Source organism: Hakea prostrata, chromosome 10 (genome assembly GCF_041222555.1).
Source record: "Hakea prostrata isolate BN-2017 chromosome 10, UWA_Hpros_2, whole genome shotgun sequence".
In the NCBI taxonomy this organism is placed as follows: Eukaryota; Viridiplantae; Streptophyta; class Magnoliopsida; order Proteales; family Proteaceae; genus Hakea; species Hakea prostrata.
This window is the reverse complement of record NC_142609.1, coordinates 22,691,973-22,704,900: the sequence shown is the minus strand read 5'-3', so window position 1 is coordinate 22,704,900 and position 12,928 is coordinate 22,691,973. Positions and strand designations below refer to the sequence as shown.

The window sequence follows — 12,928 nt, the reverse complement described above, 5'->3', positions numbered from 1 at the left end:
TTAATGCTACTGACACAATCCCATTCATTTCTTACTGAAAAAATGGTTTTTTTTTTATAAAACCTTCACGTTACACATTAAACCCACACCCTTAAAAAGTCACTACACTTAATTTAAATCAACAACCTATCGGCGAAGATTTCACCGTTTCGCTGGTTTCGGCAACCCGCCAGCGAGATCCACCGAGATTTCGTTCCTTGGGTGTAACTACTGATCAATCCTCAGCCAAGGTAAATGAAAGTAGGGATCTCTTTTTGTATCGCTCATTTATTTATATTTCAAAGTTATTCTTACGTATTTGTTGTTGGATTATACAGCATGTACCTTCCTCCCAAAATTCAGTGCATATTGGTCAGGGTGCTGATCATTGATTAACTAAGCTAAATGTATGTACGGATCTCTTTCTGTATTGCTCATATATTTTTATTTAATAGTGATTCTTACATATTTGTTGTTTGGTTATATAGGAAGTAGGTGGCTTACAAGGCCCACCACTGATGATTGGAATAGAATGTTGTCAGCGTTCCGAGCATGTGCGGTTGGTCAGGAATAGAATGTTGCGCTCATACATGAGGGACTATACTTCACATTTTTTTAATGGCACATTGAATTTGTATATGGATGGTGGTACTAGTTTGAATAAAACAATGAGGGACATATGTTTCCTTCGTCACAATGAATGTAAGTCTTCATTTTAAAATGTCAGTGAGCATTACAGTGGTTGGTTGCTCAAATTGACTGAGCATATGAGTGAATAGTAAATGTGTACACTATAGGTCTCATGAAAGGATTGCCATCTTCCTAAACTCATCTTCCTCAAACAGTTATCTGTCTATGTCATGGATAATTTTTTCTATTTTAATTCTTTTCTTGTTGGGGGTTATGGGTGGGTTAGGAGTTCCATGGACAGAGCAGGACCACAGGACTTTTCTTGCTGGGGTACAGAAGCATGGTAAAGGTGACTGCAGAGGGATCTCAAAGAATTCTTCTCACCACAAGAAAGCAAAATAACCCAAACACATAACAATACTAGATTATGCGATAAGACCTTCCAAGAATGAGATTGCCTAAGCTCCTAAAGTCACCTGAACTACAGCTCACTCTTGTAGTCACAAGGTCGATCGAACAAAATAAATCATCTGCAACCTCACTATCAATTGGACCCATTAGTGTGATATGATGACTATCATTAGCCATTAGCCTGTATCCTCTCAATGTTCGTAAGCTTCCATACCGTAAGGAACAGCCAAAATAAAGGAATCAACAAACAAGCAGAATGAGCCAAATGACACTAAAATTGGATACACTACATAACAATAAATATGTAATACCCAACCACTTGACCATTGTCCTCTTGCAATTGGTCCTCTTGTCTAGCTTACAAGTATTGACAAAAAGTACGGCATTTACATGTTTGCTGAATAAAGTACATAACAAGAAACTAAAAAAACCCAAACACATAAGAACAATACTATATGATACAACATTGTGATTCGGGCCAACACTGTCTGATTGTGCAGTTGATGAGTAGGGGCTCGGCATGCAGCACCCAAATTCAGCTGATTGCCTAGTGGGTCGTCATAAATTATTGGGGATCTCACTTCCTTCTTACTATTCACACTGTCATACGAAGTTGAAGGTCTAGAATGTACGTACGTTGTGCTGCTTCACTACCACACATCTTATCTACCCAAATAAAAGAATGTGGATGCTTTTCACCATTTGGGCACTTATAAAATCTACGACCAGGATTTTTTGTTGTGTTTGAAGTCAGCAGCAACATCCTGCCTTGCCCGCAATAGCATAATGGAGTGGGTTGCTCCATTAACATGGAAGACTGCTCTTCACAATTGCATCCGCCCATGATTTAAACAAGGATAACACAACTGCCCCCGAAAGAACAACTCATCAAGCACAACGGTGACTCAAATATGGACATCTACAATACTAACCCCTTTCTTTAACTCAAAGTTTGATGATCAACTATGTCAAAACAAAACAAAACAAATATGATCAAACAATACAAACTGCCAAACATCATCGAAAGTCTTCAACCAATACCCTTAAATCAGTGCAATGATACAGCTAATATAATGCCTCCGTTCCCCACCACAAGTCACAAAATACTAATCCTTACATGCTTATAGGAAATTATATATTTAATTCAAAAATCATTCCCCACCACAAGTCTGTACAAACCATAGAATCAAATTATATATATCATATTGAATGGCCCCTACAACCACATAGGCCTGACCAGCTTTGGATTTAACATAAAGCTCCTATTATTATGACAACATTATCTCCTGACTGTGCACGAAACCATTTAATTTAAACATGGACGAAATGTTTTAATAAGCCAATGCTAAAACAGCATCATATTAAATGCAAAAAAACATGTCATAGGAAACCAACAAATTAAAACCGATAAATATTTCAATTATAAAAAGAGTGAAGCTTCTGTTAGATAATACTGCGCGCATGATAAAGCAAATAGCCACAGCAACACAAGTATTATCCCACTATTCTCCAACATATTTTATCTGAAAGTAGAAATCAAATTCCAATTTCAAAGTACAATGTCAGGCTTATAATCTAAGAGCGCATTTCAACTTTTCATTCACATAACTCGAGCCCTTGGAGCTTACAAAAGACACCAAAATAATGTAAGGTTTCAAAGAGGGACTGCTCAACCATAGTTTTGAACACTACTACCAAAATATCACACTACTTGGAATTACTTTACTAAAATCCAAATTATAGGATAGAACAGTAGAACTAGTGGCACAAATAATATTCTATCTACTTGATTCTCTAATCTCTTCCTCAATCGATATCTTCTCAGCCTCTCAGCCTCTTCCTCTAACAAAACTTGCATTTCAGATTTTAATACATATCTAGGAGGAAGAGCATGTCTCGTAATTACACTCTTTACCACCAGAGGACAAACCTACAACCAACCATATTGTTTCTTGTCCACTACTTCCAGAAAGTTTATACAAACTATGCATATAACCATGACATTGAGAATAGAGATAATGCTTTCTACTTACAACCAACTACTATCACTATTGAAAGAACTACTAATGATGGGGAAAAAATAAAATATCAAAAACCTGAAATGTTGAACAACTATATGGCACTAGGTTAGCATGCTTTAGGAGGCTATAGGCTCAACTAAAAAGAAGGAAACAGGCGAATGATGTATAACATATTAATAAACAAACAATGGTGCTGATTACTCACCTATTATTGTTGTACAATGGAACTGCTTCAAACAAATTTTCTTCTCACTTATGTTTTGGTTGTTTAACAATATCATAGAAATCCAACTGAGACCACAAGTCTGACAGATGAAATCAAAATGGACTATGCCATAGAATTTCAGCAACATACGAAATTCAGATAAGGCAAGCAGGGTTTTTTTTTTTTTTTTTCAATCAAGGAGATCATGAAATGCAAAGTTTGTCTTTGAAGATGCATAGGTTTAGGAAAAGTGGAAACGTCATTAATTTCCAAAAATATGAAACATCGTATTCTCTATTAGTAAAATAAAAAAGCCCGAGTGAAGCTATTGTGTTCAACAAAACCAACCTGTACAACAGACTTTGGGAACAAATCCAATCACCTTTGGCAAAAAATCTGTACCCAAGCTAATCAGAAACCGAATGGAAAGCTATAAATTCAACACTTAAGTAAATAATAAAATAATGATTTCAACATAAATATTATAAATCAGATGTCATTACAGAAAACCCACCGGTAAATCTTACTTTCAGAGAGTCCAAAAGCAGAAGCTCCCCACTCAGTGAAAACTCAACCGCGTACGGCTCGATTCCAACCTTACTCCCATCGTTGTCTTCCTTTTCTTCTTCACCTTCACAGCGTCTCCTGAAATTAGGGTAAATGACAAAATTAGCAAGAAGTGATGTGAATAATGTAAACCAAGAGCATTTTAGGACAGAATAATTGCACCATTTCGTGTTTCTTCTTTAAGAGCAGAACCCCTGAACGAGAACCCAATCTACGGCTTCTTCTTCTTCAACCCACTACTTCAACCTATTTCTTCTTCTGCTAAAGCTTTAAGGTTTTCTTCTTCTTCTTCAAGAACGCTATAACCTATCAAACTGGGAAATGCTCCTCCGCAACTTATTCTTCAACAACGCTGGAACCTCTGAAACTGGGAAATGCTCCTCTGCAACTTCTTCTTCAACAACGCTGTAGCCATGAAAATTCGTCTTCGTCTTCTAATTCTCCTCTGCAACATGAAAAATGGATTTGGGGCTTTTGATTTTGAAATGAAACACGAGATGTAGAAAACAAACGCTTTTGTGATTCAAAATATTTCGAAATTCAAAATTTACCCGCGCATGGGTTTGAAATCATTTCGTATCGTATACAAATGTATTTTGTTAAAGGTATAAAACAATTGTATGTACGTTGTGTTTTATAAACGTATTTATAACATATAGTACAACTCAAAAGTAATAACCCAAACCGCCCAACTCGAACCGGTTTAGTGTCATTGGACCGACCCGTTCCCAAAAAGCTGCTTTTATAGGTTGTTTAGATTATTTTAATGGAAGAACAATGCGAGCCGTCCGATCTAATCGGACGGCTCGCTTGACGGTCCTGCGCATTAATTACGCAGGACCTCAGCAAAATTGACTTTTATATGTGAAGTCATGAATGTGTTTGGTGTTGGTTCGTGCCTCTGTTAATTTAGTGTCGTAATGCAGATCTGGAAAGGAATTGATAGTGAAATTTTTGAGAAGTTTGGTCTTCATATGGGATTTTCTTGTGTAAACCAGACGGACAGCTATTGTAAAAATAAACACGGTCTTTATCTTTCAAAATTAGAGCTCCCTGGAGAGCTTGTTTTCCTGGTGTAAGCAAATTCATTCCGATTTGGGATTTCTTCTGTATGCATGGTCATTTATCATGATATTACCGGGAGAAAGAAGAAAAAAAATTATTTATCATGCATGATTGCATACGAAATCTTTTGATATTTTATATATAATAAATTCGAATGAAAAAACCCAAATGCTAGGTTAGATGTGATGGGTACAAGTGACATGCGTACGTTGGCTTGGTTAGTAGTCTTGACTAATGATTCACCTGTGTTGTCTATTTTATAATTGAATTGTACATTGTGAAACACGACTTGACATTCTTTACCTGTGAAGGGCGGTGATTATATCCACTCCTTACATCCTACCACATGTTTAGGAAGAGTGTCCATTCCTTCACCATCACCAGTGTTGTTTGTCCTTTACCTGGCTTGACAAAATGTGACAGCACTAACTAAAATATTTTATAATTGAAATGTAAATTGTGAAACACGAATTCACATTCTTTATCTATGAGGAGAGAGGATTACATCCTCCACCATGTTTTAAAAAGAATGTTCATCTCTCTAAGTTATCTTATTAATTAATACTTAGAGATAGACTCTCTCTTAAATGTGTGATAGAAAAATGTAAGAAGAGCACAATTTTCAACCGTTATAAATAGAAGACTTAAACTCGTGAAACACATTTAAGAGAAGGAGAGGTAAAAATCTAAAGATTCCATCAATTATTTGTATCATGATAAAGAATACACCAACTTACACGAAAAAGGAAGTATACGAGTTCTATTACATGTTTGCGTTAAGAGAATATGCAATTTTATTTGAGTGGAAGAGGAATTATCGGTTTGTGGATTCTACAGTTGCGTAAGATAGATTTCACTGGCTGTATTAAAATGAATTTTTTTTTTACAGAAAGAGGAGGCATTTATTTGAGCATCCATAATTGGTTTTTTTCTGTTATTCTACTGTCTGAAAGATAAAAACAGGCATATAACTAAGAATTCAAAAGATGATCTGCAATATACAGTTTCTAGATTAAGCCAACAGACATGCAGAAAGGATACCTTTTATTCATGTTTGATTATTCACCTGAAAAGAGATAGATCTATATTGGTAAGACCCATATATCTTAGTGAAAATGTCGTGGATTCAACCATTGTAGACAATATATATAATATCTCCATCCTTTATGTATAAAAATTGTATATTAAAAAAAGGAAAGAATTATATAACTGTACTAATTGACTAAGACATGCTGAAGAGTAAGGCTATAAAATGGACAAAAATCAGTATCTAAAACTAAAACTATATCGTACTATTTTTGTATAAATATTTGTATACCGATCCGTATCATACCATATTATCACCATACAGTATGGTTTAGTATGAAACTGATGTGCAAAAGCATATAAGTATAGTATTAAACAGTACAGTATGGTTTTGATTAGTAAACAATATAGTAATGGTAAAAAAATGATTTTAGACAGGCATAATCAGGGGGAAAGTATGTGGCCAAGGTAATGCCACCGATTATCCTTTCCAGAAAGAAAACAAAATGTTGTGAAACACATGAAATCCATCCTTTGAACTTTGAACTCCAATATATAAATCAACAAAGTTTCAATCGTCAACATAGAGTAGGACTGAATAAGAGCTGAGATTTCTTGAAATAGTGAGACAATCAATGGATTTCATAGGAAAAGAGAGTGCAGACGAGTTGCTCCGCACTCAAGCTCATATATGGAATCATTTATTTGGCTTCATAAACTCTATGTCACTTAGTTGTGCAATTCAGTTAGGTATACCAGACATTATTTACAACCATCACCAACCCATCACCCTCTCTGAACTAGTCACGAAACTAGGCATCCCAAAGAGCAAGACTGCTTGTTTATTTCGCCTCATGCGCTTACTGGTGCATTCTGGCTTCTTTGCAATTCAAGAAGATGAAGGATATGTTCTTACATCTTATTCTATGCTCCTCCTTAAAGATAACCCCCAAAGTGTTTCACCTTTCTTGCAAGCAATGCTTCACCCAATCATGTTGACACCTTGGGATTTCCTTAGTGTATGGTTCCAAGGTGATGGTTTGAATCCATTTCAGATTGCACACAGGAGGAGCTTTTGGGATTATGCAGGTGAAGACAATGAGCTCAACAAGCTATTCAATGAAGGAATGGCAAGCGATTCTCAATTGGTGACGAGTGTGGTTGTTACACAGTGCAGGTTTGTATTTGAAGGATTAAGTTCATTGATTGATGTTGGAGGTGGCATTGGAACTTTGGCTAAGGCCATTGCTGAAGCTTTCCCAAGGTTGAAGTGTTCAGTGCTTGACTTGCCACATGCAATTGCTACCATGGAAGGGAGCGAGAACTTAAAATATATTGCAGGTGACATGTTTGAGTCTATCCCTCATGCCGATGCAGTTTTACTCAAGGTAAGTGATCCTATTTTTGTGTTTATTCTCTTTATATGTTTGATGCTTGACTTTATATAAACTTTGACACCACAGTGGATTCTCCATGACTGGAATGACAAGGAATGCATAAGGATATTGAAAGGTTGCAAAGAGGCGATCTCTTGCAAGGACAACAAAGGAAGCTCCACAAAGGTGATCATCATTGACATGGTGGTGGAAGATAGAAAGGACAACTACAAAGCAACAGAAACACAACTCTTCTTTGATATGCTAATGATGAACTTGACGACTGGAAAAGAAAGAACAGAGAAAGAATGGAAGAAGCTTTTCTTGGAGTCTGGATTTACTCACTATAAGATTACTCCTCTCTTGGGTTTGAGGTCTCTCATTGAAGTCTATCCTTAGCTACAGGAATTGGCAAATGTATGGACAATGATTCCAACCTATATGATTTGGCTAAAGTGCGGTGATGTTTGGACAAACCATTCCAACCTACCTTTCTCTTTTTTTTGGTGGTTTGTATATTTTGTGTTATTTTTGGGATTTGGTCAGATATTTTTTTTGGCTTGTAACTTTTATATATTTTATATTAGGGATATTTACTGATGTCCACTATATTATAGTTTAATTGCAACATTGTCGTCTATATTTTTTAAAATTACTCAAACCTTTGACACGCCTGATTTTACTATTACCCCCCACTGTTAAGAGTAGTTTGTTTACTGATGATATAATATCTACGTGTATTTTAGTGGTATTCGTTCATACTTTGTATGATAGGACGCATACAATTTATAGCAAAGAAAGCAATAGCAATTCCACTTTTTCAAGAGTGAAGAAAAATAATTACTAAAATAGAAGTTATTTTAGCTGTGAAAAACAAATTTTGGCTTTAATTAGTCAAATGGTGTCAGGCTGGTACAGATTGTAGTTCTCCAAGTAACAAGAGTCATTGAGAAGGATTTTAGACATGGGCATTAACATGTGAATGTTTTAAGATTGCTCGTAAACAGTTATTAATAGTAGTCGCACAGGCGATGCAAGGTGAAGCTAAGAGGGAATGGTTGAGGATTACGGGAGGTTTTATTTCGAAAGCAAAAAGATAGGTGAAAGTGTATTCCTTCCCCCAACCCCTTTGAGATTAAAAATGGAACATTTTGATATTTAAGCAAAAATGTATAGCCGTTCTTTTTTTCTTGAGTTTTTTTTGTGTGGGTCTTCTTAGTTGAACATAAATAATGTTGAGTCCTATAATAAATTACATTTGGGTTCCGAAGCAACTAACAATGTCTCCCACCGTTAAGCTTTTTCAAATTTCAAACTTGAAAATACCAAAATATCCCATAGTTGTTCAATGTTGAAAATAGCCAACCCAATGTTAGACATGTAATATGTAACAAGGTCATGTTTTTGGAACCTTGACCTTGATCCTAAATTTACTAGTCTGACCTTGAAAATTTGGATCATTTTGGGTTGAACATTTAACCAAGTCTAAGCTTAACTACTAAATAAGAGAATGTCCTATCTTTACGAAAAACATTCTACAATATGGCAAAGGTTGGGTTGGGCTTATTGGGCAACCAAGGTCAAATACTTGCAATCCAATGCAATCCGTCCATAGGGGATAATGTTGTAATTTACTTATACTACAGCTGGTTTCTTGTTGGTTGGGTTGTCGCTGTCAATATCTGGTTGGATAACTATTGTTGTCCCTTGCAGTATGACCAAACTACAACCTTATCTCCTACATTTTATGAAATTAATTATTGAACCCTAGAGTTTTTTTGGTTTTATTGCTACTTCCTTACTGTTGATAACAGTAAGAATCGTTTGTTAACTAATGACGTAGCACCTTTCTTTTTTAATAACCTTAATTGGTGGTTGTTACGAATAAGATGCAGATGTGTGGACATATATTTATGTGAGGTCGGCATATGGCCCGGCCCTCTGCCTAGCTAATTGGTCGGGACAGATCCCGGCCAAATAAAAGTAATAAGGAATGCCCCATTCACACTAAGGCAAAAAAGGACTTGACATAGATGGAAGCTCCTAATCAGGGATTCACCCCCCCAAACAGTTGCACGAGCAGGTATGCGGGACTCCGTCGTCTCCAAGAAAGGTAACCGACACATTATATAATAAGGTACCAATCCTTAGGTAAACACACGAACATTTTCTGGATAATCTCTGAGCAGGCTTCGCTCGGAATCCTAATCGATTCCCGGATTGACTTAGACACTAGAGACGGTTTCCTAGCATCCTAGCCGGTCCACATCTAACTTCTTTTGCAGGTTTCATCTTCTTAATAGGCAGGACCTTAATCGAGAATCAGTCCACTTCAGTCGGGACCAAGGTCAGATTTGAGACACAACAGTCTTTGGCACCATCTATGGGAAATGAAGAACGAGTCATGAGAAGACGAACAACCTGGCAAAATACTTCAATTGGGGACCAAAACCCAAATGATACAAAACTAGTCCAAGACGACGAAGGCCAACATTCAACTCGGGAAGGTGATCGGGATGAAACTCAAAATGTTCGGCACCCTTTCGGGGAGGGTACGTCGGTACATCCTTAGGGACTTGCTACCGGTACAGATCTAGACGAGATCTGGAGAAGAAGCTCAAGCTATAGGGAGTGTTGCGTGGGCTGGTGCACCATGTAGGAACTCAACAGGGACCTCCACGTAATTCCCAAGCGGAGAGACAACAGCAAGCTGCCCAAGCAGGAAGGGGTACCCGGCCACCAAGCACAAACCTGGCCAACGACGGTGGGGAGACGCAGCACGGGACCCAGACGGACAAAAGACCCTTGGACGATACAAGGATCAACGCCTTCAATTGTCTTTCGGGACCTAGACAAACCGGAGATCTCCTCCAAAGAAGTCGACCAAGCGAAAATGACCAAGAAGGAGAAAGTCATCCTCAAGGATGCTCGAATGGATCCTGATCAAGAATATTAATCTTCCGGTAACGATCAATCAGGGCAAGTACCATTTCATCCGGGAGGAATCAATCAAGACAGAATCGACTGAAAAAAAGGGTAATAAAGGTGGAAAGAAAATTAGAGGATCAGGATCATGATGAGGATTTTGACGTGGTTGATCGGGAACCCTTCTCAAATAAAATAATGAACGTGCCACTCCCGGCTAACTTCCTCATGCCGACTTTCACCCCGTTTGAGGGAAAGACTAATCTAAAGGAGCACATAAGCTACTTCAAGTCCATCATGAGCGTCCTGGGCCACGAAGACGAGCTACCCTAAAGCACCATCCCAGCATCTCTGAAGGGACTGGCAATAAATTGGTTCAGCAGCTTGAAGTCGGGCTCCATCAACAATTTTAGAGAACTAGCTAGAAAGTTTATTGCCCAGTTCAGAAGTGTGATTGGGAGTAAAAATACATCTAATAGCCTATTCGTCATCAGGCAAGGCAGGAATGAGTCCATTTGGGACTATTTAAAACGTTTTAATGAAGTAGCCATCGAAATCGAAGAACTAGACGATCAAATGGCGTATAGCGCCCTATGGAGCGGCATCACCCACAAAAGGCTCTTGTAGGTCCTACATTCGGATAAACCAAAAATTTAAGTCGCCTTGCTTCGTAAGTGCCAAAAGCAAGCAAGCGTCTACGAAATAATAGACGCCTAGGTAAAGGCCAATAAAGAGCGCAAGACGGACTGGGAAAGAGACAGGCAATCCAATGCTCGGGAAAAAGGAACCAAAGGAAGGTGGGGAGAGACTCGAGATCTAGCCGGGAAGACAACACCCCTTTCAACGCCAAGCCTTCGAAAATCCTCATGCTAATCTGGGATAAGAAATCCCTAAAATGGCCCGGGAAGATGCACTCCGACCAGAAGATCGGGACATGAACAATTATTGTCGTTTCCACAAAGATTACAGTGACAACACGGAAGATTGCCGGAGCCTCAAATCTGAGATTGAAAAAGTATTACAAGAAGGAAAAATCAGTCAATTAGTTAGAGGTTTGGGACGAGACTGAGACAAGTCGCCTGAGAACCGAAAGAGACCCCGATAAAACAACCCGGGCGAAACTTCAAAAAGTTTGAAAAAGGGAAGGAGCAAGAGGAGACTCCCATATATGTCGTGTTGGGAGGCCTGACCGTTGAGTCGGTTAGGAAAGCAAAGAAGAAAGCTCAGTTTGTAGAGATTGTACAGTTGTTGAAGAAGAGGAGGAACCAAGCATGTCCCGAGTCAATTACCTTCACTGATGATGATTTGGTTGGGATAGCCACTCTTCACGACAACGTGAGTAAGACTGGCTAATCGGGAGGTCCATCGGGTCCTAGTCGACACCGGCTCCTCGGTTGATTTGCTATCATATGAGGCCTTCAAGAGGTTGAAACTAGAAGACGAGATGCTGACTGCAGCTAGCGCAACCCCCTGTACGGGTTTGTAGGATCTTTAGCCAGAGCAGAGGGAACCATCCAGCTCGACTTCAGGATCGGGACCTCGCTCAGGGACGCAGTTGCTCGGGCAAACTTTATGGTAGTTTGGGACTTGTCAACATACAATGTGATACTTGGGCAGCCAACACTCAACATGTTAGAAGTAGCAGTCTCGCCCAAGCATATGAAACTCAAGTTTTTGATTGAAGCAGGGGTAAGAGAATGTAAATCTGACCAATCCATGTCCCGGCAATGTTATGTCAACTACTTGAAGAAGAAGCAAAGGTCTGAAGGATGGGGAAGTGAGCTCACAGTCAAAATTCGAGATGATTGAGACGAGGACAACATGCGAAAGGCTGAGCCTATAGAAAAACTAGAAAGAGTTCAATTATACTCGAACTACCGAGAGCATGGGACAATGATCGGGTCAGAACAACCCGAGCCCTTCAAGCAAGAGCTAACCGAGTTCCTGTGGGATAACTCGGATGTCTTTGCCTGGTCGGCAAACGATATGCCCAGGATAGATAGACGGGTGGCTAAACACAAATTATGGATTCGAAGGGATGCTATCCCGGTCATCCAAAAGAGGCCAAACTTCTCCTTGGAAAAGCACGAAGCCATCAGATGTAGAGGTCAAGAAACTAAAGCAATCGGGCTTCATTGAGCCGATTGAGTGCCCGACCTAGCTGGAGAATGTTGTAATGGTCAAGGAAGCAAATAGGAAATGGAGGATGTGCGTTGATTACATAGACCTCAACAAAGCTTGCCCGAAAGATTGCTACCCATTACCATGGATAGATATACTCATCGACGCAATCGCCGGCCACAAGGTACTCAGTTTTATGGACGCTTACTCTGGATATAACCAAATACTCATGAACTGGGATGACAAGAAGCACACCTTATTCATGATTAATCGGGAAAGCTACTTCTACCGAGTAATGCCGTTCAGTTTGAAAAATGCCGGGGTAACCTACCAAAGAGCTGTAAACAAGATCTTCAAAGATCAGATTGAGGGGAACATGGAAGTATACGTCGATGACATGCTCATGAAAAGCTTGGTTCGGGCAAGACACTTGGCAGATCTGGAGGAAGCATTTAACATATTACTAACCTACATAATGCGACTGAACCAAGATAAATGCGCGTTCGGGGTGTCATCTGGGAAGCTCCTCGGTTTCATGGTATGCCAACGAGGGATCGAAGCAAACCCTGAAAAAAATCAAAACTTTAATAGATATGTAGCCC

At 38.9% G+C, this 12,928-nt stretch overlaps 1 protein-coding gene across 1 annotated transcript; it reads left to right on the top strand.

Moving 5' to 3' along the window:
* The first annotated feature begins 6,506 nt into the window (after positions 1-6,506).
* Positions 6,507-7,938, top strand: LOC149002304 (trans-resveratrol di-O-methyltransferase-like). Its single transcript, XM_089136937.1, has 2 exons — positions 6,507-7,292; positions 7,368-7,938. The coding sequence occupies exons 1-2, from the start codon at positions 6,540-6,542 to the stop codon at positions 7,677-7,679; spliced, it is 1,065 nt and encodes a 354-aa protein (XP_088993063.1). The 5' UTR covers positions 6,507-6,539; the 3' UTR covers positions 7,680-7,938.
* Positions 7,939-12,928: the final 4,990 nt, after the last annotated feature.

What these genes read in the sequence shown, in the direction of transcription:
- LOC149002304 (XM_089136937.1), top strand. Translation starts at nt 6,540, where the DNA reads ATGGATTTCATAGGAAAAGAGAGTGCAGACGAGTTGCTCCGCACTCAA. An exon ending in CCGATGCAGTTTTACTCAAG is followed by an intron (nt 7,293 to 7,367) that starts GTAAGTGATCCT and finishes TTGACACCACAG; the next exon opens with TGGATTCTCCATGACTGGAA.